The 25,822-nt window shown below is 37.5% G+C and overlaps 1 protein-coding gene across 8 annotated transcripts in view; it reads right to left on the bottom strand.

The window, feature by feature from the left end:
- The window catches only part of ATG2B (autophagy related 2B), an 83,398-nt gene that overhangs the window by 13,057 nt on the left and 44,519 nt on the right, over positions 1–25,822 (bottom strand). For all 8 annotated transcript variants that reach the window (XR_002002657.3, XR_010130825.1, XR_002002656.3 and 5 more), the window contains exons 19-36: positions 24,384–24,541; positions 23,833–24,005; positions 23,221–23,371; positions 22,072–22,271; positions 21,843–21,923; positions 20,034–20,140; positions 19,770–19,862; positions 18,793–18,863; positions 18,246–18,322; positions 17,820–17,990; positions 16,155–16,296; positions 13,478–13,680; positions 12,349–12,575; positions 11,257–11,365; positions 9,831–10,025; positions 8,777–8,878; positions 2,245–2,323; positions 1,721–1,928 (exon numbers count right to left, since the gene is read on the bottom strand). Coding sequence is in view for 5 of the 8 variants with exons in the window: in XM_019009952.4 (XP_018865497.1) it covers positions 1,721–1,928; positions 2,245–2,323; positions 8,777–8,878; positions 9,831–10,025; positions 11,257–11,365; positions 12,349–12,575; positions 13,478–13,680; positions 16,155–16,296; positions 17,820–17,990; positions 18,246–18,322; positions 18,793–18,863; positions 19,770–19,862; positions 20,034–20,140; positions 21,843–21,923; positions 22,072–22,271; positions 23,221–23,371; positions 23,833–24,005; positions 24,384–24,541 (2,547 nt within the window). In the remaining 3 variants the exon portion in view is untranslated. The remainder of the gene's footprint in view (positions 1–1,720; positions 1,929–2,244; positions 2,324–8,776; positions 8,879–9,830; positions 10,026–11,256; positions 11,366–12,348; positions 12,576–13,477; positions 13,681–16,154; positions 16,297–17,819; positions 17,991–18,245; positions 18,323–18,792; positions 18,864–19,769; positions 19,863–20,033; positions 20,141–21,842; positions 21,924–22,071; positions 22,272–23,220; positions 23,372–23,832; positions 24,006–24,383; positions 24,542–25,822) is intronic.

The raw sequence follows: 25,822 nt of genomic DNA on the forward strand, positions 1-25,822 counted from the left end.
TTTACACCAATCACTACCAGAAGCCTCAGACCCCAGGTCACGCCCATCCCCTGAATACTCAGCACCACTTGGCTGTCGGGCCAGTGCCCTCCAATACTCTCCTTTCTCACTCTTTTTTTCCTCCATGGCACATATTAATAGGACAAACCATTTATTTTAATTATTTGTAATCTCAATTTGTAAACTCAATTAAATATTTTCTCTACTTTGTTCATTTGTGCCTAGATCAAAACCTGGCATACAGTTAAGTGCTCAGTAAATATTTGTAAAATGAATAAATGTTTGGAGGAAGGGGTCTCTCATGACATTACTAAAAACTGTACTGGATTTTCTGGATTAGAGATAAGAAAATCTGTGTTCTAGTCGTGCCTTGGCCACTAACTGTGGTCTTGAGCAAGTCAACTCATCTGTCTGGGCATTCACTTCCTCATTTGTAAGGTGTGTAATTTAGACTATGGCACTGATTAGGAGCCTTTGAGAGTACAAATGAAAATCTATAAGCTATTATCAATATTTTAAATAGTCTAATGGAAAAAATAAACATTTACCTAAGTAAGTATAGGGTTTGTGTACTTTTTAAACCTAAATAAATGGGTAACCCTACTTCCTCTGGGCTAAAAAAAAAAGGCAAAATTCTTTGCTTTCAGGCCCATGTTTACAAAAACCAAATTGGCAGTTTATAAATGTGACTAATAAAATAAGAATGCATATTATCACTTAAGATACATGTTTTTGTAAAAATAAAAGGATCAACGTAGGAAATTAATTTTAAAAGGTCCTTCTTTGGTGGTGGAAAGATTTAGAACCACCAGGAATCATCTATTCCAAGATCTTTCCAATTATCATATTCCATTTTTTCTACCTATTTTCATCACTATGCAAAATATTTAAAACGTGACAACCCTTCCAAGTAGTAATACTGCTGACTTTGGCCCATGCCTAAAGTCTAACTTCAGAACCTAGAGAGAAAGAGAGAAATCAGCAACCCGGGACATATGAGAAAGCAGCACAGAAAATCAGGGAAGATGTAACTGCTCCTCATAACAAGGGGGCACTGACCTTCAGTCCCTTCTCTTTCCCATAGGGCCAAGCCACCATCCCCACCATCAAGTGTTGGAAAAGAAAGAAGATGAGAAGAACAAACAGGTCTGTAAATGAGGAAACTGCAGTGTGCTGTGCTCGAGCTGGCCGAGCCGTTGGGCAGCAGTCACAGCCGACGGCAGCGGTACAGCGAACCTGGGTCTCTCAACAGTGCCCACTGAGCAGGGAGGGAAGGGTCAGGAAAGACACATAACGACTGGGAAGGGCAGACAGAGAAAATAGGTAGAAAATCCCCACAAGGGAAAAGACAGACAGGCATAGCCAGGTTGAGATACATAAAGGAAAAAAAGCAAAAGGATGATATCCTGTTGGGCTGGTACAAACACACCATAACAGTGCTGGAAAGAGGGGACAGAGAAGAAAAAGAAGGAAGAAGCTAGAAGAAAAGGAAATTCCTGCCAGAGAATTGAAAGAGAGACGAATTTGGAACCAGGTTACTATGTGCAAATAAGGGGGGTGCAATTAGATGGGGACCACATACAGATAAATACACCAGCTGATGATTTGGCAGTGCAAAGAAAAGCTGATGGAACCTCATGATTACCAGCATACATACATCACAGAACAATCTTCAAAAGTCTAAAATAACTTCATTTGTTATTAAAACTAAATTAGTTACCTAAAAAACACAGGCTGATCCCTAAAAGATGCTTCTTCAGCAGAGAAGTTCTTCTCTTCCATGCCATTAACCACTTCCACTGAATTGGCACTATCATTTTGGGAAGGCTGTTTTGGCCCAGAGAAAGAAATAACTAGATTTGGCTCCTTTGAGGTACTCAAATGCCTTGGCAAACTGCAGGTGACATCAGCTCCAGGAGACTTTTTAACTGAAAATGTAATGTGCATGTTTGAAAAATTAGATATGCTTCTTCTTAGCAACCATTTAAATCAATCTTGATCTAATTTGTTTTTCTACATTTTATTTAATCAAAATACGATTCTTGTTACAGAGAAAAATTTGCTCTCACCTTTTAAATTATTACTTTTATATAAACAGCATTCGCGAATCAACAAAAATAAACACAGAACACATTTATGTAAGTGGGAATAAATATTGTAAGTACATTCTCAAAAAAGCCTCATAACAATGAAAATCAATCCAAGTACTTGGTATAGTCTTTTCAAACTATACATATTTAATACCTTCTGGATCTGGAGTCATTTGAAGCTCTACTTCTGTAGAAAGACTTGTGAAGAAATCCTTCAGGAAGAACAAAGCATCCTAAAATTAAGAGATGTAAGTTTAACTAAGGAAGAAAAAAATCACCTATTTCTAAAACTATGAAACAAAGTATCTTAAACTCATATACTTTACTCATTGTTCAAATATAGCTACAATTTATTGAATTCTTTCTCTATGCTAGTCATTATTCCTATTCTTCCCCCCACCACACACACACACACACACACACACACACACACACACAGAGATACACACTTCCCTTTTAATTCTCATAACTTTATGAGGAAATTAATTTATAGGTATGAAAACTGAGAGACAGAAGTTAAAGATTACAAAAGTAAAAACGACTAAATCAAAGTACATTTGAGTTTTCTTAGAAATGGAGCACTCTCACTCTTGGCCCTGGCTCTCATTCTGCATTGTGGTGATATTACCAACAATCATGTGCTGGACACTTTTTTTTTTTTGAGACGGAGTCTCGCTCTGTCGCCAGGCTGGAGTGCAGTGGCACAATCTCGGCTCATTGCAAGCTCTGCCTCCCGGGTTCACGCCATTCTCCTGCCTCAGCCTCCCAAGTGGCTGGGACTACAGGCGCCCGCCACCATGCCCAGCTAATTTTTGGTATTTTCAGTAGAGACCGGGTTTCACCATGTGGACACTTTTAAGTGTCTTCAAAGTTCCAAATGACTTAACTTCTGCTTTTCATACATTATATTGCCTTAATACATTTCATCATTGAACATGATATTCAAAATAATGAAAATAATCCATTCAGTATGGTCTCTCCTGAAATTACGTAATTACAAACAAAAACTGCATGGCTCTGTCTTCACATTGTACGTACATGCCACATTTGCCCATTATAGGCAGCTTCGTTTTGCCTATCTCACTCAAACTGACAAATATATCTTCGAGGATATATTTGTATATATGCCTGAGCCTGATCTTATTCTTTCCTTTCATTAAAAAAAAATCCTAAACTGGCCGGGTGCAGTGGCTCACATCTGTAATCCCAACACTTTGGGAGGCTGAGGCGGGCAGATCATGAGGTCAGGAGTTCAAGACCAGCCTGGCCAACACAGTGAAATCCCGTCTCTACTAAAAACACAAAAAATTAGCCAGGCGTGGTGGCGGGTGCCTATAATCCCAGCTACTCGGGAGGCTGAGGCAGGAGAATCACTTGAACCTGGGAGGCGGAGGCTGCAGTGAGCAGAGATCGCGCCATTGCACTCCAGCCCAGGCGACAGTGCGAGACACTGTCTCAAAAAAAAAAAAAAAAAAAAAAACCCAACGACAAAAAACCTAAACTAATATAAAACATTAACACTGTGCCAAAATGCAATGTGAAGGGTCAAAATATTTAGTGGCACGCCAAAACAGTTTGACAATTCCAAAAGCTCTGTCTACTGATCACATATCTCAGAAGTACAAATGATGCAAATGAGAAGGATATCCTAGGTAACATGCATATGCGAGACTAAGCAATGGACTGCAGCGCAAGCAGGTGGCTTCGACAGTAGTGGAAATATTCTGGTTCTGAAGCGGGGTAGTGGGTTCATGAATTGTTCATTATATTGTTATGCTTTACATATATATTCATGTATGTATTTTATATATTATTTCCATCATACACATTTAATATATATAATTCATATTATACCAAATATTACTTGTTTATAGTTTAACAGCATATAAAATGCTATTCTTTGGCCACTAGATGGTGATATTTTAATGCCATAAATGGTGGGACTCCATGATTACCTTCAAAAAAACAGCAAATTTTCAGGTATCAATTTCCTCTTTAAGAAAAAAAAAAGGGAGACTAAAGATACAATGGTTTCTACTCATTTTTCACCAAAAATGCACAAAACAACAGATAAAGAGATGCTAATCACCAGCTTTTTTTGTTTTGTTTTGTTTTTTTTGAGACAGAGTCTCGCTCTGTTGCCCAGGCTGGAGTGCAGTGGCACGATCTCGGCTCACTGCAACCTCCGCCTCCCAGGTTCAAGCAATTCTCCTGCCTCAGCCTCCTGAGTAGCTGGGATTACAGGCACCCGCCACCAAGCCCAGCTAATTTTTGTATTTTTAGTAGAGACGGGGTTTCATCATGTTGGTCAGGCTGAGTCTCGAACCCCTGACCTCGTGATCCACCCGCCTCAGCCTCCCAAAGTGCTGAGATTACAGGCGTGAGCCACCGCACCCGGCCACTAATCACCAGCTTTTTAAAATGTTCTCAAATTTTTTTGATTTTGGTATTTATGCTAAACTCTTTACAAATCAGTAAGACCAACAACTCAATTTTATTTTATTTTATTTTACAGATGGGGGTCTCGCTCTGTCACCCAGACTGGAGTACAGTAGCGCGATCACGGCTCACTGCAGCCTCCACCTCCTGAGTTCAAGCGATCCTCCCACCTCAGCCTCCTGAATAGCTGGGAATATAGGCAGGCACCACCATGCCTGGCTAATTTTTTTTCTATTTTTTGTAGAAACAAGATCTCACTATGTTGCCCAGGCTGATCTTGAACTTCTAGGCTCAAGCAATCCTCCTGCCTTGGCCTCCCAAAGTGGTGGGATTACAGGCATGAGTAACCCGCACCCGACCCAAACAACCCAATTTTAAAACTAGCAAGACACAGACACTTCAGACACACAAAAGAAAATACACAAATGGCTAATAAGCACATAAAAAGATGCTCAGCATCACCTGTTATCAGGGAAATCCAATTTAAAACCACAGTGTACACAAAGCATACCAGCTAAAATTTTAAAAACGACAATACCAAGTTTGGCAAGACTATGAAGCAGCCGCAGCTCTCATGGCTATTGGTGGGAATATGCAATGCAACAGCCACTGTGAAGAATTGTTTGGCAGCTTCTTAAGAGAGCTCAACATATACTTATCTTATGACCCAGAAATTCTACTCTTATATATGTATTTATTCAACCAAGAGGAATGAAAACGTATGCCCATAAAAAGACTTCTACATAAATTTCCTAACAGCTTTATTCCTAAGAGCCAAAACCATGGAACAACCTCAATGTGAACCAGCAGGTAAACAGATAAACCGTGGTATATCCACAGCAAAATCCTACTCAGCAATAAACATCACTGTGGATACATGCTACAACATAGATGGATCTCAAAGACTTAACGCTAAGTACAGGAAGCCAAGTACAATTCCATTTACATGAAGTTGCAGAACAGGAAAAAACTAATCTATGGTGACCAAAAGATCAGTCAGTAGTCACTTTGGGATGGTGAAGATGAACTACAAAGGGACATGAGTGAAGTCTTCAGGGTAAGGAAAATGTTCTATGTCTCAACTGGGGTAGTAGCTACTCAAGTGTGTAAATCTGTGAAACCTCCACTGAACACTTAAAAGCTGTGCATTTTAGTGTATGTAAATTATATCTCAGTGCAATCAATTTTTTTAAACTTTAAAAAATTGTTTATGCTAAACTTTGACTGTAAAATGTCTAGTTTGAAGATCCTATGATAAAGGATATTAATACTGCACTATGACTTACAGTGTTAAAAGAATTCCTTTTAATGTCATACTCAAGCAATGAAGCAATAATGATGAAAAACACAATTGTGCAAACTGGTGCTGCTCCATGTTCATCCTATAGAGCCTGGGTTGAGCACTTACTTATCTTACTTAGCAGAATGGTCTCCCAATCCCAGTCCACAATCAGAGTAAGGCTTTTGGTATCTTTACAAAAATCTTCACCTGCCTAGCTCCACTGCACTCCTTAAGACCCACCTTGAATGTCACCACCTCCAGAAAGCCTTTCCTGAGCATCCCTCACCTTTCCAAACTCCCAGTCTAGGTTAAGAGCGATCTTCTGGTCAGGCATACCATCCCATGCCTATCTGTATCACTTGTACTCACCATAGCACATTAAAACTATCTCTTTTATGTCAGTCTTCTATAAAGAGATCCTTGAAGATAGAGATGTCTTATTCATCTTTGTATCCCCAGCATCCTAATATAAAACCTGGGACAAGGCAGGCATTCACCAAATGGTCTTGAATGAATTGATACGCTTTCCCTGCAGAGTTCCAGGCAGTACAAAACTAAAACGGACAATAGGCTAGCAGAGTCAGGAAATCCGGCCCCCTTCCTATTTTGAATCTCAAACTGCCTAGCTGTATGACCTCCATCATCCACTTATCCACCAGATGGAACTCATTCCATCTGCAATGCTTATTGCCTGCCCTAAGGGAACACTGAGCTTTGGAAGCAGTTGCACTTACCTTCAATAGCAATGCAGCTTTTTCAAAAACATGAAAGAATAATGTGTTGCTTTCATACTTAACATGATTCAATTAAGATGAATAAGTGGGGATGTGCTCGGTTAGAAAAATAATACTCAAAGCATTATCATTCACCAACTGATTTGTTTTCACAAGAAAAAATAAACAAAAATATTTGATTTTCTACTCAGACGACCATTTACTATCCCAAAATATGGTATAGCAATCTTAAAAGAGGCGAACTGAAAAGAATTTTTGTGTCAGGTGATATACCTCATTAACGCTTACATATTTGTGGTGTGGCTTTGTTTTCCTAGCTTTTATGTCTTAATGAATTATTTCTCATTCTTCCTCAGGGTAGTCATAAAATTTATTTCCCTGATGGTTCTAAGATTAATAACTCTCCACTTTAAAATCATAATGCTTTATAGTTCTAAATAAGAAATTATGTTCAATATTAAATTTAAAAGTCTATTAAAGAAAATTAGGGTGGGCACAGTGGCTTATGCCTATAATCCCAGCACTTTGGGAGGCCAAGGTGGGAGGATTACTTGAGCCCAGGAGTTCAAGACCAGTCTGGGCAACATAATGGGACCACATCTCTACAAAAATAGAAAATTAGCTGGACATGGTGGTATGCGCCTATAATCCCAGCTGTTCAGGAGTCTGAGGTAGGAGGATAGTTTGAGCCCAGGAGGTCAAGGCTGCAGTGAGCCATGATCTACACTCCAGCCTGGGTGACAGAGTGAGACACTGTGGGGGGGAAGAAAGAAAATTGGGCTTGCTAAGTTTCGTAAAGTCATGCCAGAAAGATGTATCTTACTCAAAGTCTTGTTCACACTGGTGATCTCCACAGATCAATTTTCCCACAAATATTTCATTGTATTTCCACTAGGCCAATCAATATATGGATAAATTTAGTTAAAGTGTGGATATCAAAATATCTTCTTTTCATAATGATAAAACATAAAGTACTGATTGGCAAGTCTAACCTAGGTCAGAGGCTATAAGCATTAATGTAGAGCTATGCTAAGCTTCTGTACTTCACAGTACATTTTCTCTAAGACAATGCCTATTTTTTGTTTATAAATATTATTTAAGCTGTCTTGAAATATTTGTTACCAGCTTTTAGTTATTCAAGTTTTATTTAAACAACTAATGAACATTATTCAACCAGTACTATTTAAGCAAATTAATAACGTCCACCCCACATATAAATACTCTACTTCCCAACCTGAGCTCATATCAACACAATTTCTGTCAAGAAGGTTTTGTTATTTCACAGCAGATTAGTTAAAAACTCCATTTATGTTCTGCAATTATCATATGCTATGTTATTATTAAATAACAATAGTTAACATTACTGATCCCTAACCCAGTGTGTCAGGCACCCAGTTAATGTTTTTCACACACTGATTTGTTTAATCTTCATTTTAAAAAGCATTATGATACACATATTACTATTTCTCCCATTTTATCAGTGAAGGAACTAAGGCTTGGAGATGTTCAGTAACTTACACGAAGCCATACAACTAGTAAAAGCTACAGAACTAAGACTGGAACCCAGGTCTGACTCCAAACCCATGCTTCTCGCCATTCTATTACTATACCTTGGCTGCGCATCCTATTTTCATACATCTTGGTAAAAAGTTTCTGGAAGAGGCACCAGCTATGTTTTAAACAGATCTCTGGGTCAAAGCAAAGCCCAGAAGAATTTGATGGGATGCCTGCTAGAATACGGGAAAGTGGGTTTCACTGTGCCCAACTCCAGTTTTTTTTAGGGAAAGTCTAAATCTCTGTTGTTTCTGACCTCTTTATGTATACCAATTTACTCATTTGTCATTTTGCCCGGCACAGAAAGAATTCTCTTCCAGATGCTGCAATGAAGACAGAGCAGCATTCAATTCATCAGGGAATCCTCTAATACTCTCTGAAAATGTACGCATATCTGAACTGGGAGTAGAGTACTTGAGGATTAGAGAACAAGAAGCAGGTATTAAGGCCTACATCACACCATGAGTAGGAGACTGGGAAATAACATCTAATGATGTTGACTCACCCACAGTTCAGATTCCAAACATCTAATGAATTTGCCCTATTCTTTATCAGAAGTTTGCTTTACACATGTAACCGCCATAAAAGTTCAATAATGATGAACATTACAATTTCCTTATTCTGAACATGCAGTCTAATCTAACTGTAACGGCAGGAATCACGCTCATGCTACAAACCTGGTCAATATTGAGGCGGAGCGGCATCAGCGACACTCTCAAGCAGCACTCCTGTGGGGACCTGCCAGATTCTGGACACACGTGTAAGGCTTTCACTGTCAACTACAAGGCAAGAAAGAGAATAACATTTTTCCACAATAATATGATGACCTTCTTCTCTTTAAAAATAAGAAAAAAAAAAAGAAAAATTCCTATTCCTATACCATATGAGAAAAAGAGGAATTGTTTACCCTCTTTCCTTAAAAGACTGAATCAAACATTTTTGGGTCACATGCCCCCATCAATAATCTGATTAAAGGCTGGGCGCGGTGGCTCATGCCGGTAATCTCAACACTTTGGGAGGCTAAGGTGGGAGGATTACTTGAGTTCAGGAGTTCCAGACCAGCCTGTGCAATATAAGAAAACACCATCTCCACAAAAAACAAAAAATTAGCCAGGCACGGTGGTGCATGCCAGTAGTCCCAGCTACTCAGGAGGTTGAATGGGAGGCTAGTTTCAGCCCAGGAGGTCACGGCTGCAGTGAACTACAATCTGCACTCCAGCCTGGGTCACAGAGTGAGACACTGTTGGGGGAAAAAAAAAACTGCTTAAAGATGTAGACTCTCTTTAGAGGAAAAATTGCAAATGGATAATGTTGTACTTAGTAACAGTTTACTGAAACCCTGAAGCTAACCATAGGCCCATATGCCAAAATCAAATTCTGTGAGGGACCTCCAAAGTCCTGAATGAATCATTTCTACCTTACTAAAATGTAAAGGGTGTTAGAAATCTGGAACACCTTCAGCAATACTACATATTTTGTATTGATCACTAGGGACTTCTACTTTTCCTCAGATATCAATTTATTAGCAATTAGAGTTAATGGACCCTAGAAGTGACATGCAAAATAATTTTTTAAACATAAAACTTTAAGCAATACATTCAAAAGGGATTTTTCATATTAAAATGAGAAAAGATATCTAGTAATTTTCCCTACTTTAACTCTCCTGAAGTTAGATATAATAAAAACACGTTTCCAAAACTGACAAAACACAACAATGAGGTTAACTCTTACCATGTTGGAGTGAGCTTTTCGAGGCATTTCTTTACTGCAATACAGGTATAAAAATTTATTCATTTGTGATGTTGCCAAACGATCTCGAATCTCAAGATCCTGAACAATGAACACCTGCCGGGAGACTGGGTGTTCTGAGAGGCTGGAATCACAATCAGGTTTGCATGGGGGGTAGACTTCATGCTGAAACTTCACCTTAACAGATAAGGAGGAAGAACGCGGAACAGTTCTTTACATTCCTTTTATTAAATTGTATTTTCTCTTTAAAATGCAAAATATCACTCATCTTTCCTCTGAATTCTACCTCAGCTTACAAGTCCACCTTCAAAAAACTCAACAACATGACATTCCTTCACTTGTTCACTCATTTATTACTCTGCAGTGCTCCCTGCTTGTCCAAGGTTTTGCTTTCCACAGTTTCAGTTACCCATGGTCAACTGAGGTCCAAAAATATTTCAGTATTTTGAAACCAAGAGAAATACCTTCCATATAACTTTTATTGTAGTCTAGTGTTATAATTGTTCTATTTTATTATTCATTATTGTTAATCTCTTACTATGCCTAACTTAGAAATTAAACTTTATCATAGGTATGTATGTATAGGAAAAACACAGTATACATAAAGTTCAGTACTATCTGCAGTTTCAGGCATCCACTGAGGCTATTACCATGTATGCCTGTGGATAAGGGGGACTATGTGGACCCTACCATACACAGAGAAGCTTGACTAATATTTCTATTTGACCTTGGTAAAATCCCTTATTTCCAAGGAAAATTCTCAATAGGAATAAGACATAAAATTATTATCTTGCATACCTATGAAATTGCTTTAAAATGAATCAGCAGAGGCAGGGTTCAAGTTCCAAAAGGAGGCACAGATATGATTAAATACATGGAATTGTCATCACTACAATATTGCCATGCGAACTATCCTAAAATATGACACTTGGTACAATCTCAGACAAGTTGGTAGAATTAAATGCGTGTGATGCCATCAGTAGTCTGGCCCTACTGGTCTCTAGTCTCACAAAGGACCTGCCAGATGCACTGTCCAAACACAGGCTTTCCCAGACAGATGCTCTAGGGCAGCATCTCCTCAGTCTGACCCTACCTCAGACTTCCTGAATCAGAAACTCTGGGGTGGAGCCCAGAAACCTGTGTTTTAATAAGCCCTCCAGGGGATTCTGGGCTTGCTCAACTGTGAGAACTATCGCTCTAGCGGTAGCCCAGACAAACAAAAATAAAAGAAAAACACCTCAGTCTTCTTAGAACATTTGAGAATGAAAAAGAGGTAAGAGTTTTATACAAGATCCTTGCACTTTTCCAATCCAAAGGGTTGGGACTTAAGGCTCAAGACTACGTGGTGGGGGATAACAAAAGAACCCCCCACCAATATCCTACTTAAGTTCTTCAAATGCCATCTTACCTTGCTTAGCTGTATTTCCATTAAAAAGTCATGGTTCCTTCCTTTTCCCCCACATACTGTATTACGTCCATGTCTCGTGGGTGTGTGAGAAGGCGAACTGTGGGGACTACTAAAAATGAGCAAAAAAAAAACCCTTTTGTTAAAGGAATATTCAAAGAAAGTCAATGAATGACATTAAGGAAAATGATAAGATGAAAGACAAAGTAAGAGTACAGAGCTATCAGAACGCTGCCACAAATTACTAGAAACCAAAACCGTATCTTCTTTACTCTGTAGACACTGAAACACGCATTTTATTATTGCCATTAGAGTAATCACCTGCTTGCTAAATACTCAAAACTACAGGAAAAGCTAATTATGATGCTGGGATCCGTATCACAGGATACACTTAGAAAAGAGACCTTCTTATAAGCTTCTTGTTACTCTGGAAACCCTTTATAGTCAGAACACAAGTCCTAGGAATCCCAACTAATACACAAAATAATTATAGTAAAGTTGGACGTGTTTTAAAGTCACTTTTAAGCAGAAAAAGCTGCTGAACTATAGTGTCAAATGTTACTGCTCCACGCAGCCTCCATGCCATGCCCCACCTCAATAAGGAAGTCTGCCCCCTACAAGGATTCTGTCCACCTGATTCTCTCCCAGCGACTGGCACACTGCACTCGTCTCACAGGCGCTCAACGACCATAGGCTCTCTGCTCAGTGCCCTGCTGAATGCTGGGGACAGGGCATGCCCGACCCCACCTCCTGACACACTTCCTGCGTTTCACTGCCCTCTGTCACTCACATGACTCACAGGACCTACTCATTTTTGTGAAATAGGTACATGGTAGATACCTGAAAATTTCTGCTAAATGAAAATGATGAGAGTCAACATTTTAGTAAAAATACAAATAATACAAATAAGTTCACAATTGGAAAACTGTGAGAGTGACATTTAAATTACAGTTTTTAATACTACTTTATTAATAATTCTTAAAATGATAAATCCTATTTTTCTTTTTTCTCTCTAAAGGGGAAATGGAAAATTCTATTTTTCTAAGAAAAGAATATATTGGCCTCCCAAATAAACTTATATAGAAATTAACTTACATATAACTTTTAGCCGGAGAAGTGGGAGGGACTGTTCCAAAATCCTTTCCTCCATAAAGATGCCAGACAAGAGAGACCTCCTTCACCACATAGCGAATCACAGGAATGGGAAAGTGTAAGGGGGCTTTGCTCGTATCGGTCTTCTTAACGGGCAGACTGAAATAATTGTCTCTTATCACAATTGCATCATCAACCATGATTTTTATAACTGGTTCTTCTTCCTTCTCCTAAAATAAACAAACAGGTAACACATACTCTCTTTTCTAATTAGAAACAACTGATTATGCTGCACATCTCAAGGGGCATTCTTGCTTCTACATTCTTTTTAATAATTCCAGTATATAAAATAAGGTGATGGTTACCGACATTAGTCACCACAAAGATATTCTGCTTTATTAACCATAAAATAAACTCTCTTTGTTCTACGTAAACCACTCCATAAGGATTTTTTATGGTTTACAATTCGGCTTTCACTACTTGTTTGATAATAAAAAAGCACAAATTTAGTGTGTGGGTATTTTTTTTTGTTTCAAGTCAATACTGCAAACCAAAAGTTAACAAATTTCAACATATGGATGATATTACCATGTTTTTAATAATAGGTTTATCCTGAGTTTGATTGTTTGGATTTTTAAAAATTTAACCAGAAGGTTCTCAGAACTTTGTAAACAAATACGGTCACCTACTGGACAATTCCTGGAAAGTTTCCAAATACACATACACACACACCTATATCTATACATACACACAAACACACCCCAACCATCAGCCTTCACACAAACCACATCTTATCTTTCCTGATTCTTGGACTAGCAATTCTGTCCAGCAGATCCTTCTGCCATTTAATTTCATGATCCTTGAATAGTCATCTTACTATATAAAATGTGGAGTTCAATAATCTATGTTGGAAATTTTGCAAACAGCATTCTTCTCTGAGTCTTTAGGAGATGTGTCACAGAAACAGTACAGTAACCATTCACAAACTGTCAATAGTATATTAAAAAAAAAAAACAAAGTAATTCTGAACTATAAAGAATTTACAAAATCAACAGAATTTTCTCCAGGTACCCTTTGGTCAATTCAATTTGTAACACCATTCAAGGCTTCAATAATGTTATTAATTTATTACCTGCATGGCTGCTTTTGGTGCAAAAAGAATGCAAAAGTCATCATTCTCAGTGGGCACACCTGTCATTGCATCACTGATGAAATGGTGAGAGAATGAGGCATAGGTGGGGCCGGGCTCCTGGGATACATTCCCACTCTCGTCAGGAAACAGGAAGAGGTCTGAGCAACATGGCTCCTGAATTTGAGATTTTTCATCCAAAATACCTAGATAAAAAGATTACAACATTTTGGCACACTTTGAAATATCAACAACAACAAGCATTTTAACCATGTGTCAGATATATGTTGTGTGCTTTTACCTGCAATATCTCATTTATTTCCTAAAATAAGTCTATGAATCTGAGGCTTAAAGAGAGCTAAGTAACATGCACCAAAACACCTCAGCAAGAGTCAGAAATACATCAAAAACCACTAATAGGCCAGGCATGGTGGCTCACGCCTGTAATCCCAGCACTTTAGAAGGCCGAGATGGGTGGATCACCTGAGGTCAGGAGTTACAGACCAGCCTGGCCAACATGATGAAACCCTGTCTCTACTAAAAATACAAAAATCAGCTGGGCATGGTGGCACACACCTGAGTCCCAGCTACCTGGGAGGCCGAGGTAGGAGAATTGTTTGAAGCCGGGAGGTGGAGGTTGCAGTGAGCTGACATCACACCACTGCACTCCAGCCTGCGTGACAGACCAAGACCCTGTCAAAAAAAAAAACAAAAAAAAAACAACAACTAAGAAAAAGACAAATGATAAATTCGAAATGGCAATGTCATAAAGACAGTTTCCTCCCAGTTAGTTGGTGTTGGGGAAGCTCAGCAGTTGCTGGTTAGTGTTGAGTGGAGTTTTGCTTTAGCCAGGATTTCACCTTTGACAATTCTGTCCTATAGGCGGAGCTCTGGAAGAAACTTCTTGGACAATATTACCATGCGAGGGGAAACTGGTTACATTTAGCAGAGCCTAAATGTATGGGGAGGGAAGGGGAAGGGGAGGGAAGAATAGCTGTTGAGCAAGCATTAGGTGGCAGAGGAGGCAGCGATTCAAGTATGAAAAGAAGACCTCTTCCTGGGGCCTGGGATACCCAAACTGGATACCTAATCTTAGGTAGCTATCGCAAAAGATTACATGTGCACCAAAATCTGCATGTCAACATATATTTTAATATGTTTATATTACATATTAAGAGTCACTCATTCTTTCCCCATTCATTCATCAAAATCAAACACTGTGATGAGGCTGAGAACACTAAGCTGAATCAAGAGACATACTGGCTTTAAGAGACTCACAGATTAGATTTTAGATTTTTCTACAGCAGTACCTCAGAATTACTCATCCTTACAGGTACCCAGGGCCTAGTACAGAATCTTGTATATTGAAGCCACCCAGTAAACAATCACTAAATATTCTTTCCCATGTAATTAAGGTAGCTGCGTATATATATACACACACACACATATATAAATATATAAATACATAAATATGTGTGTGTGTATATATATATATATATATATATATATATATATTTTTTTTTTTTTTTTTTTTGAGACAGAATCTCGCTCTGTTACCCGGGCTGGAGTGCAGTGGCACAATCTTGGCTCACTGCAACCTCCGTCTCCTGGGCTCAGGTGATCCTCCCACCCCACCTAAGCCTCCCAAGTATCTGGCACTATAGGCGCCTGCCAACACATCCCACATGTAGCTTTTTTTTTTTTTTTAATTGGAGAGATGGGGTTTCACCATGTTGCCCAGGCTGGTCTCAAACTCCTGAGTTCAAGTGATCCACCTGCCTCAGCCTCCCAAAGTGCTAGATTACAGGCATGAACCACTGTGCCCAGCCTAGCTGCTAATATTTATTACAAATAATGTAGTACATAGAACACTAAAAGCCCCAGTTTGCTTCCTTAGTTCTAATTTATCCTAAATTAGCAAGAAAGCAACAGTTAACACTAGACTTTTACAACTCCATGAAATAATTTTTAATTAAGATTTCCCAATATATAGATACAGCTATGACCATTCAATTAGAAGAAAATACTGTTGAAATAGAGGCTTTAAAATGTTTACCTGCTTCCCTTTGGCTTTCAAGGATCTTGAATCACCTGGGTCCCTCTTTGCTTACCCAACTTTATTATCTAATTCTTTTCAATAAGAGAACTTTTGTTTCAGTAAGAACCCGAATGTCATGGCTAAATAACTGAGGCTCATGCATGCCTTTGTCTGTGCTCTGTTGATGTTAATGACCTTGCCAAGATTACCTTCTCCTCCCTCTTTACATACCTAAATCCCAACCACTTTTAAAAAGCCAAGCCATCTTACTTTACTAAAGTCTAATAAAATTATCCCAATCCTTTCCAAACAGTAGAGGATATACCACATTTGAAGTGTTTTCTTACATCATTTATCAATCAGTCTAAGTACTGGCACCAGTTTTGTGCCCATTTGTTTTACTAGGCTACAAGCTACCAGAAAACATAAGCACTGTCTTCTACTCACTCTGCATTCCCGACACCATCCTGGCCAGAGTTACCTATTTACTAGACACTGAGTAGACACAAGCTGAATGATTAACAGATATCCATAAAAACTCATATGCGTCTTTAATAAGTGACTTATTAAATTTATGAGAACACAAATAATGTAAGCCCCAACATTAACATCAGTGCTCCCTGAGAAGAGTCCTGGTCTTACCATTAGCCTGTGGTTTTACTGATGAGGTGCCTTGTTGCATGTCGATCTCCTCCATAGCATCACTCATCAGATCTCGTAACATTTGTTGATCTGCTTCAGGAAGTACTGGACCACGTGAGGATGATCGACCACTGGAATCTACCTATAGCCAAAAAACCTAATTAAAAATAACTGAAAATGCTCTTAAAAACCAAACTACTTACATTTATTTTATCCCAGAAATACATTACATTGTACAAAAACATCAGAAATAGAAACCTACTCATTTTTCTATGCCCAGCAGCTGTTATATTTCAAGTTTTTAGTATTATCACCCTAACAAATACTGGCAAAGAGCAATAAATGTGTCATCACCTCAAAGCAAGCACAGTGAACTGGGATCTTGAAGAGGCAATGCATTTGAAAACAGGGAAGTTGAACAAACTGCAATAAAGCTGGGAAAGAAGGGATAACTAAATAAGTTTGATCTCCTCAACTCTGATGGTTGCAATGACTTTCATCCCTTTGACATAAAGCCCCTGTAGGACGAAGCCTCATTTCTTGGACACCTAACAACAGTAGGGGGCACACACAGCAGGGGAAATATACTAAACGGTGATTCAGAGCTCAGTTCCAGCACCAAATACTTAACCAAATACTTCACCAATGGTTGGTGAACTGTAGATTCATTAAACCCAGATCGTGCTTTTTATATGTGAGCATGACTCTAAAATAGCAAGTTCCAAGCTGAAAGGGATAATTTAAAATAAGAAGAATGTTTTTTAAAAGGGAATAAATAGTAGGCGGGGTGTCATAAATCACCTTATAGTGAGAATACAGCAGGAACAAGGAGTCACAAACAGAAATGTAACACAAATAAAGTGTAAAATAATCCTGAACAAAAGACAACAAACACGATGCCAGTCAGGCCTTTACTAGAGTACATAACAGAGGCTCTAGAACCTAAGGGGACTGAGATTTCTGTTCATAAGAGAGACCACAAAGAATAACAATGAAAAAGAAAAAATGCTAAATAAACTGGACATTCTTCAATTTGGACATAAGAGAAGTTAGAAAGGTGACACTTGGGGCAGAAAAGTGCATTGAACTGGACACCAAAATACCTGGGTTTGTTGCTGTTTCTGCTACTCTTTAGGGCAATCATCTAAATTCTCTGGGTCTTATTAATTTTTAACCTCTCTATCTCACCAGGTCATCATGAAAGGAAAAGGAAGTCATATATGACAAAGTACACTGAAAACTGGATTGTCTTAGAGATAAAAAAATAGGGAAAATATGATGATATAAGTAAGTCTTCTGGTAACAATACTAACACCTGCCATCTATCTTTTCATAGCATTTTTACATACAACTTGCATAGAACAAGCTTTTGCATGATAAATGTTTTCTTTCTTCCCTTAGGACAGATGAAAATAACAAGTCTAGAAAAAAAAAAGTATGATGTTTGTTAGGAAGATTAATGGAAACAAAGAATATCAAAACAGCAGAATGGTTTTCCAAAAAGGCCCATGAAACCACCGTTTCAGACCCCATTATTCTGAAGGTAAAGAACAGATGAATGACTTTCAAAGTTTCTTTTCTACCTTATGACTGTCATGAAGACCTCAATAATGTAAACATGTCACGACATGGCAGGGACTGGAGGAATCACATTGCTGACTGTACCTTAGACCTTCTTTGAAAGGCTCCAGGCTTCATATCTGCCTTGTTAGGTGTCTGCAAGTCACCATAGCTTGCAATGTACTGAATGAGATTCATTAACGCAGCACAAGAGTCTGAGCACGTTCTGATATGGACAACATCGCTGGAACAGTGTAACTCAAAGCGGGGCTCAGTCTGGACAAGACACAGAAAAAGGGATGAAAATGTTTTCCAAATGAGACAAAAGTTTCTTTTTTTGCATAGATTTACATTAAATAAGACTCATGATAATCTGTCTCGCTACATAAAAAAAAGTATTTAAATAAATCCATTTTTAATATATTTACTCTATTTCTGACCAAAATTAGGTACACGGAAAAATGTTAAACTCAATTTTTTTAATCTCTTAAAAAATAGAACTTAAAATTTTCATTTATTTTAATAACTTACTTGCTCTCCATCAGAATCAGACTTCACTGCAGTTATGGTTAACTCCAAAAGCCCCATATCCATCACACGAACATAATCTAAAATTTTTAAAATTAAGAAAATCTCTTGAGTACAGCTTTCAAAAATGTGTATCCAACCAACACCCAATACAACTAGCATTCCTTTAAAATTCATTGCAGAGAGCACTACAAATAATTATAATGCAATGAAAATAGTTTCATCCCATAGAAGTCCTAAAATTCTCTTTGTTTTCTGTTAGAAACAAAAATTATCTTAAATAAAAATTTGTAGTATATATAGTAATTTGATGTACTTAACTAGCATTATAAGAACATTACAATTTCAAACTGAAAAACCAGTATCTGAAAAACGAAGCTGTGAATATATACCACATGATCACTATATACTTAAAGACCCTTTAATCTTTAAGGATCTTTAATAAGATTCTTAGTTCACTAGCATTATCCCAGAGTTAAAATGCTTTAAAATTATTTACACACAAAAATAAAGCAGAATTTATCTACTCCATTTGTTTTTTAACTCTTACCTCTACTCAGATTTATAGTGACAGTATTGCATTTGTCAGATAGATGTAAAGCAGCTTCATCCAAGATTATTCTGAGGCAAGAAAGATAAAACCAACATCTGAAAAACTAAGCTTTGAGTATCATACTCCATAATCACTATATGCTTAATTGCATCATTCTTTCTGGTATGAACATTGTTGAAATCATAAGCAGTTTCTAACTTATAACTGTCATCTAACATTTTTTAAAAACTGTTTATGAATGCTAGGAATATTTAAATGGTGTAAAGAATTAGATGAAATCATCTACTCAAATTAATTCTAAATTTTTGGCAGTTTTTAAAGAGATGCCCAAATTCACAAGGTTTAAACTATAGTACAAAGATAGAGTGGGCCAGATGTAGTGGCTCACACCTGTAATCCCAGCCGTTTGGGAGGACAAGGCAGGAGGACCACCTGAGGCCAGGAGTTCTCAACTAGCCTGGGCAACACAGCAAGACCCCTTCTCTACAAAAACAAAGTTTTTTTTTTTAATCAGCCAGGGATAGTGGCACACGTCTATAGTCCTAGCTACTCAGTAGGGTGAGGGCAAAAGATCACTTGAGCTCAGGAGTTGACAGCTGTAATAAGCTGTGATCATGCCACTGCATTCCATCCTGGGCCACACAGAGCAAGACCCTGTCTCTAAAAAATAAAAAAATTAAATAAAAATTATAAAGTGTATCAGGTAGCATGGGAAGTTTACCATATGTTTTAAAATGCAAACTTTTTAAAGAATCTCCAGAATTAATTTCTTCCCTAAAAATGAAATGCAATAATAAATGGGTAGATGAAACATGTCACCTGAGAAAAATTTGGTAATTTGGGTAAAAGGTTATAACTATTAGTAAAAGAACGTTTAACAAAAAATTGAGACTTTAACAAAATGGTTTAGGTAAATATCAATTGGTATGTTTTGAACAGCTTTGTTTAGTATACAATGAAGTTTACACAGGTACCTGAGAGTAGAGGAAGATTTATCCAATGCAACGCTACTGGAAACACTGAATGTTTCCACGGTAAGAAGAGATCGGATTGGCAAATAAAGGGGTCTAATGCCAAAGAGAAACAAAAGAACATCAGTTTGATACGGCTCCAGAAACTCTGTTGTTGTTGTTGTTGTTTTTAATAATTTGAACCTTAACTCTACTGAATTATGTATTTTTTTCAAAATTTAGTAGCACTTTAAATAAAACTTTATTTTGTTCCATTTGTGAACTTACCTATAATCAAGTGCACAGCTCCAAAGATGAACATGAAAAGTTGTAAATGAAGTTGGAGGATTATATCCCAAAACAGGTTCATCAGCAATATTCAAGAAGTATAAAATCTATAATCACAAAAAATTAAAATGCCCTGCTTTAGAAGAAAAAAAAGGTTTCATATAATATCCTTAATACCAATGTAAACCAGAATATCTCACAGAAAAAATCATTTAATTGGAAAATCATAACAGTAAAAGGAAAAAAATCATCATTTTGAAGGAATTAGTTTCAAAAAGTACTTGCATCAGAAAAGAAGGTAATGGATACTGATGGATGCGTTCATTTGTTTGACTACAATAGGCATTTTACTATGCATATCAAGACATGCTATTCACCTTATATATGATAAAAATAAATTTTTTAAAAGTATTTGCAAAATTAGAATTTGAAATGCAGAAGCCTATCCAACAACTCCAATACTACAGAAATCTTAGAAAATCACACCTTATGAAATTAATAACAATGTATGCATAATACAATTTCATATTTTTTGGCTTGGAACAATTCTCAGAAAAAATAAATTTTGCTAAAGACTGCTTAAAACTATCAATCTGGCTTCCTATATAACTCATTGTGTGCAGGGGCGATTGGTTTTTCATATAAGTCATTGTTGAAGGAAGCTCTTTTTCCTTAGTGTATACCTAGCTCAGTCTAAAAACCAGTCCCTCTCACCAACATCTATTCTTTCATATTTCTAATCCAAACAAATAAGGAGGTTCTGCTAAATGTCTCCCTTCCAGCTGGTTATTCACCCTAACCACTTCTCTATTCCTACCAGATAGAAAGTCAGACAGATATCCTCATGTTTCCTAAATGCTTTCATGAGAAAAGAATTTTGAAAACACTCAAGTTTTTAAATAATGTATTATTTTCCCAGCACAATTAAGAAGTTCTCCTTTACAAGAAACATGAGAAGCAATCATAGTGCACTAGTTTTCATTCTCACATAAGGAAAAGCTAACTTCTTACTCAAAGTCTCCTCTGAAAAATAACCAGTTGTATTTTATTACCATAAAAAGTTGTTGAACTGGAAATTAATGAGAGAAATCCTGATAAAATGCTTTAAAGCAACATCATATTATTGGCCTAGGGAATTATATGGAAATATTGCACTTAAAGAACTTCTGATTATAAAAGCAATTCAACACACCATTCACTGCTCCTCTACGCCAGACATTCTACAAGTCCTGGGATACAGAGTCCCTTCCCTTCCTTTAATGATATATAAGATAACTCTGTCATTGAGAGGTTTTGAGGACCACACTTTAAGGTAAAAAACCAATTACATTCTGAGGTGATAATACTGTTTTGTTTTGTTTTGTTTTGTTTTTTGAGACAGAGCTTCGCTCTTGTCGCCAGACTGGAGTGCAGTGGCACGATCTCAGCTCACTGCAACCTCCGCCTCCCGGGTTCAAGCGATTCTCCTGCCTCAGCCTCCCGAGTAGCTGGGATTACAGGTGCATTCCACCACGCCCAGCTAATTTTTGTATTTTTAGTAGAGACGGGATTGACCAAGCTGGGCTCGAACTCCTGACCTCAGGTGATCCACCTGCCTCGGCCTCCCAAAGTGCTGGGATTACAGGCATGAGCCACCGTGCCCGGCCAATACTGTTCTATTACTTAACCTAAAAGGTGGTGACACAGTAGTATTCACTTAATGATAATTCACTGAGCTGAACATTTATGACTTACAAACTTTTCAGTATGTGTATTAGATGTCAACACAAATTTTTAAATAAATTCATACATACATAACAGCTCTCTTACCTGCTCATGCCAGCTAAGCCCAGAAGGAAGCATTCTATGCTGGAGAGTGGCTCCTTTCAGTCCTACAGCAATGAGAAATTCCTATACAGAACAAGACAAAGAATGACATTTACCACCTATGTAATCCTATAACTCAAAGTTTTTCCAAGAAAATAAATATGTTGCCTTTTATGTAATTATTTTTAGCTAGAATCAAATCAACAGTGGCATAAAAGTACAAAACACAAACCTTTGTATTGGACTCTGATTTATCAGACAATATTTTAACGGCAACAGACAGCATATTCAAACTGTCTCCTCCAACTCCATCTGAAGAAGTTTTACTGAGGCCATCTTCTTCAGAGGAATAAATAGTAGGTTCCAACCAGTGTGGGCGGGTTGAGCTGGGAAGTCGTGTTTCTGTCGGGAGAATCACTCCATCCACTATGCCTAGAGATCCACATTGAGGTAAAAATAGTAACAAAATGATTACTTGAAATTAGCTAATCAACTTACATGACTCAAAACAAAAATCCACGTACTTCCACTGAATATAACTTAAGGAGGCATGATGACAAAAACCAGCATGGCATTAATAATCCACTCCTCTTTGCTAATGTTAGTGTGACTGACCGTGCACAGCTTAAAGAAACAAAAGATTCTGAAATGCTAGGAAAATTAAATAGAAAACTATCACAAACATCTCATGTCTATGAAACAAGGTAAACTCAGGTAACTGCTCAAAAAATGGTAAGTTCTATATCTGGAACAAAAAGGAAATATTCCTTAAAGGAGAATAAAGAACATATAGTCCCATCGACTGATGAATGGATACATAAGATGTGATCTATCTTTACAGTGGAATATTATTTGGCAATAAAAAGGAATGAAGTACAGATACAACTTGGATGAACCTTGAAAGCGTGTCAAATGAAAGAAGCCAGTCAAAAAGGCCAAATATTGTATGATTCCACTTATAAGAAACTTCTGAATATGCAAATCCATAGAAACAGAGTGTAGGTTAGTGTGTTTACGGGAAGGAGAGAGCGGAAGGGGTGAAAGTTTATCACTGAAGTGTATGAAATTTCTTCATGGGGTAATAAACATGTTTTAAAATTGACTCTGGTGACGGCTGCACAACTCTTGTGAAATACTAAAAACCACTGAAAGGTACACTTTAAATGAGTATGGTGTGTGAATTATACCTCAACAAAGCTATTGCAAAAAAAGAACCTGAAGTTGACTTCTAATTTGTAAATATTACTTTGACAGCAGAATGAGAGCCCTCCACAGAAAATAATTTCTAATACCAAAGTTCTGTTCTCAATAGATTTTCTTTGTTAAACAAGAAATTTAAACATGTCTAAAGAGAAGAAACCAAGAAACGTGTTTGTCCTACCTTTATGGTACAGACTGAAACTGCTAGAATGAAGGCAAATGTAGTGCTTGTCATCAAAACCTTCATATTTTGTCACGCAAAATAATGAACCACTATTGAACTCTAACCAGAATTCGCCATGCTTGTTTTCCAACAGATCTCCATTATCTTGCTAGTAAAAAGATCAGAAAAACACAGAAGTTATTACTTAAATGCAGAAAAGTAAGCATGTTCCTTGAGATGCTCTTTGTTGATTCAGCTTAGGAAAATCTCCCATACTGCAGCAAAGCAGTCTAATCCTTGAACTATTCAATATCATGGTATAAAATAAAACTGGATAACTTAAATGCTATGTGGAACCTCTTCTATCAGATGAATCTCTGTACTTTGTTGTCACCCCAGAAGCAGAATTAGCACCTGTTTTCCAAAGGGAGAGCCACACAAAGTTTGATCTGCAACGAAAGCTAAATCCCCAAAGTTGCTATCATCGTGGTTTGCCCCAGAACACTGGTCTTCATCAGTCCCTGAAACAACTTCAAAATATCAAATACTTCAATCACTAGATATGTATCCTAGCAGATTTATTTAAAATAAGATACATTTGAAAAAACACTTCGGATTTGTAAACCTCACCTTCACATCTGTGAACACTGCTATTAATCCATGATTAATATTCAGAAGAACTGAGAGAAAACTCTGAGAGTTCTTGTTCTGAGAGTCTAATTTTTTTTTCCTGCGAGAACGATAGTTGGGATCAACAGTGGAAAAATACTGCAAAGTCTCCTCCTCAGATCCACTTTCCTCATCTATAAGAAATAAACATACAATTACATTGATAGCATATTAAAACAGCAACATAAAAATGATCACGAAAATATTTTATATAACCTGCTTAGTTTTACAAAGAATATGGTGTGAACACAGAAATATATATTGTTTTTCTCTTTAGCCTTGAACTTCAAACAGTGTGCACACTATCATTCTAAAGAGAACATATTTAAGTGATAATGATATTCTCAATATACAGATTGAAATGAGGAAATATTCTTATAAATTACTAAAAGAAATTGCAAAATATAGTTACAATGAAACATAAAGATTTTTAAATCCACAATTCAAAGGTTAGTACTTTGTTAATTGATAAACTAGGCATTTTAAAGCAAAACAAATTAAAAATATATTACCATAGTGAACTGCAGATTTAAATGCACTAAAACTATCTTTGTTGAAAGTATTAATGAGCTGACTGGCTACTGAAAGCCCAATGCCATAGGAAATATTCTCGAATGTCTCCACTGGTGAAGGAGCTGTTGGTTCCCACAGTAGCAAGTCATTAAAGATCCTATAAAGACAAAAGTTGAAAAATAGGTACTTAACTCCTAGTTCAACAGAAGGCAAACTTAAAAAAAAATCCTATTAAAAGATCATATGAACAATAATTTTTTAAACGGCAAAATGGAAATTAGATCCTACAAGAATTTGGAAAAACAACAAAAATAACAACTGCATTCTTTCAATGAAAAAATAACTGATATGGCTATAATGCAGGGCAGTGACAAAAGAATCTGCACAATTAGATACCTAAATAGATACATGCCTAATTTTACCTGTGTTATATACATCAAATTACAAATTCATATTATATTTCAAAATATACCTTAGAGACAGAAGCTCATGAAAAATAAAAACCCACAAAGAACAGAAAAGGAGGACGGCTCGCCTATATAAGAGCACTTTGTAAACTGGAACTGATCCTGCATCATCTCATTGACCCTCCCCTCAGTCCTGTGGGGTGTCCAGGGCAGAATCATTATTCTCACTTTACACCTGAAGAAACTGTCTCATAAAGGTTATGTGACCTTCCCAAAGTCACATGGCTAATTAGTGGAAAAATGGGGATGAAAGTCCAGATTATGTAGATTACATCCAGCTCCCAATTCAGTTCTTTTTTTAAGGCAAGTATTTATCTGTGGGATCAATTCAGTTCTTTTCCTAGAAATACCTGATTTTTCTCTCATCAGCAACAGAAAGCACAGCTTCACTGGGAAGACTTCATGAGATGAAGAATGCATATGGAGCAAAAAATAAGGAGAGAAAAACCCTTATGACTAGCGAGACTAGCCCAATCAATACTGGCAACCAATGGGAAGGCATATGTCATACCTAGGCTGTCACCACATCCTACTTTTTCAAAGAACTACCTGTCACTGCTCAGATGCCCCTGTCCTAGCCTCCTCCCCTCATCCATCCTCGAAGTTTTCAAGAAAACTCAAACTTCACCATGTCTTCTAGTAAACCCATTGTAAGATCTGGACCCACAGCATATGCTTCACACAGACCCACTTAAATCACAGCACCTACAGCACCCTGCTGAATTTCCTCGTTTCCCCTTTTTAGACTGCAAGCCGCCCAAGAGAGGGACTTGTGTCGATCATCTCTACATGTGCCTAGCACAGTGGCTGTCACATAACAGGCACGGACAGTTGGTGAGGACAGTGCATGACTCACATGGAAGTGCTGCCAAAACCCAGACTCATCGTAAAGCCTGGTGTGAATACCGGTCAAGGCGCCGCGTGGTGAGGCAGCCCTGCCCCCTTCTGTGAGAAGCCACTGCCAGGACAAT

The sequence above is a fragment of the Gorilla gorilla genome, chromosome 15 (genome assembly GCF_029281585.2).
Source record: "Gorilla gorilla gorilla isolate KB3781 chromosome 15, NHGRI_mGorGor1-v2.1_pri, whole genome shotgun sequence".
NCBI lineage: Eukaryota > Metazoa > Chordata > Mammalia > Primates > Hominidae > Gorilla > Gorilla gorilla.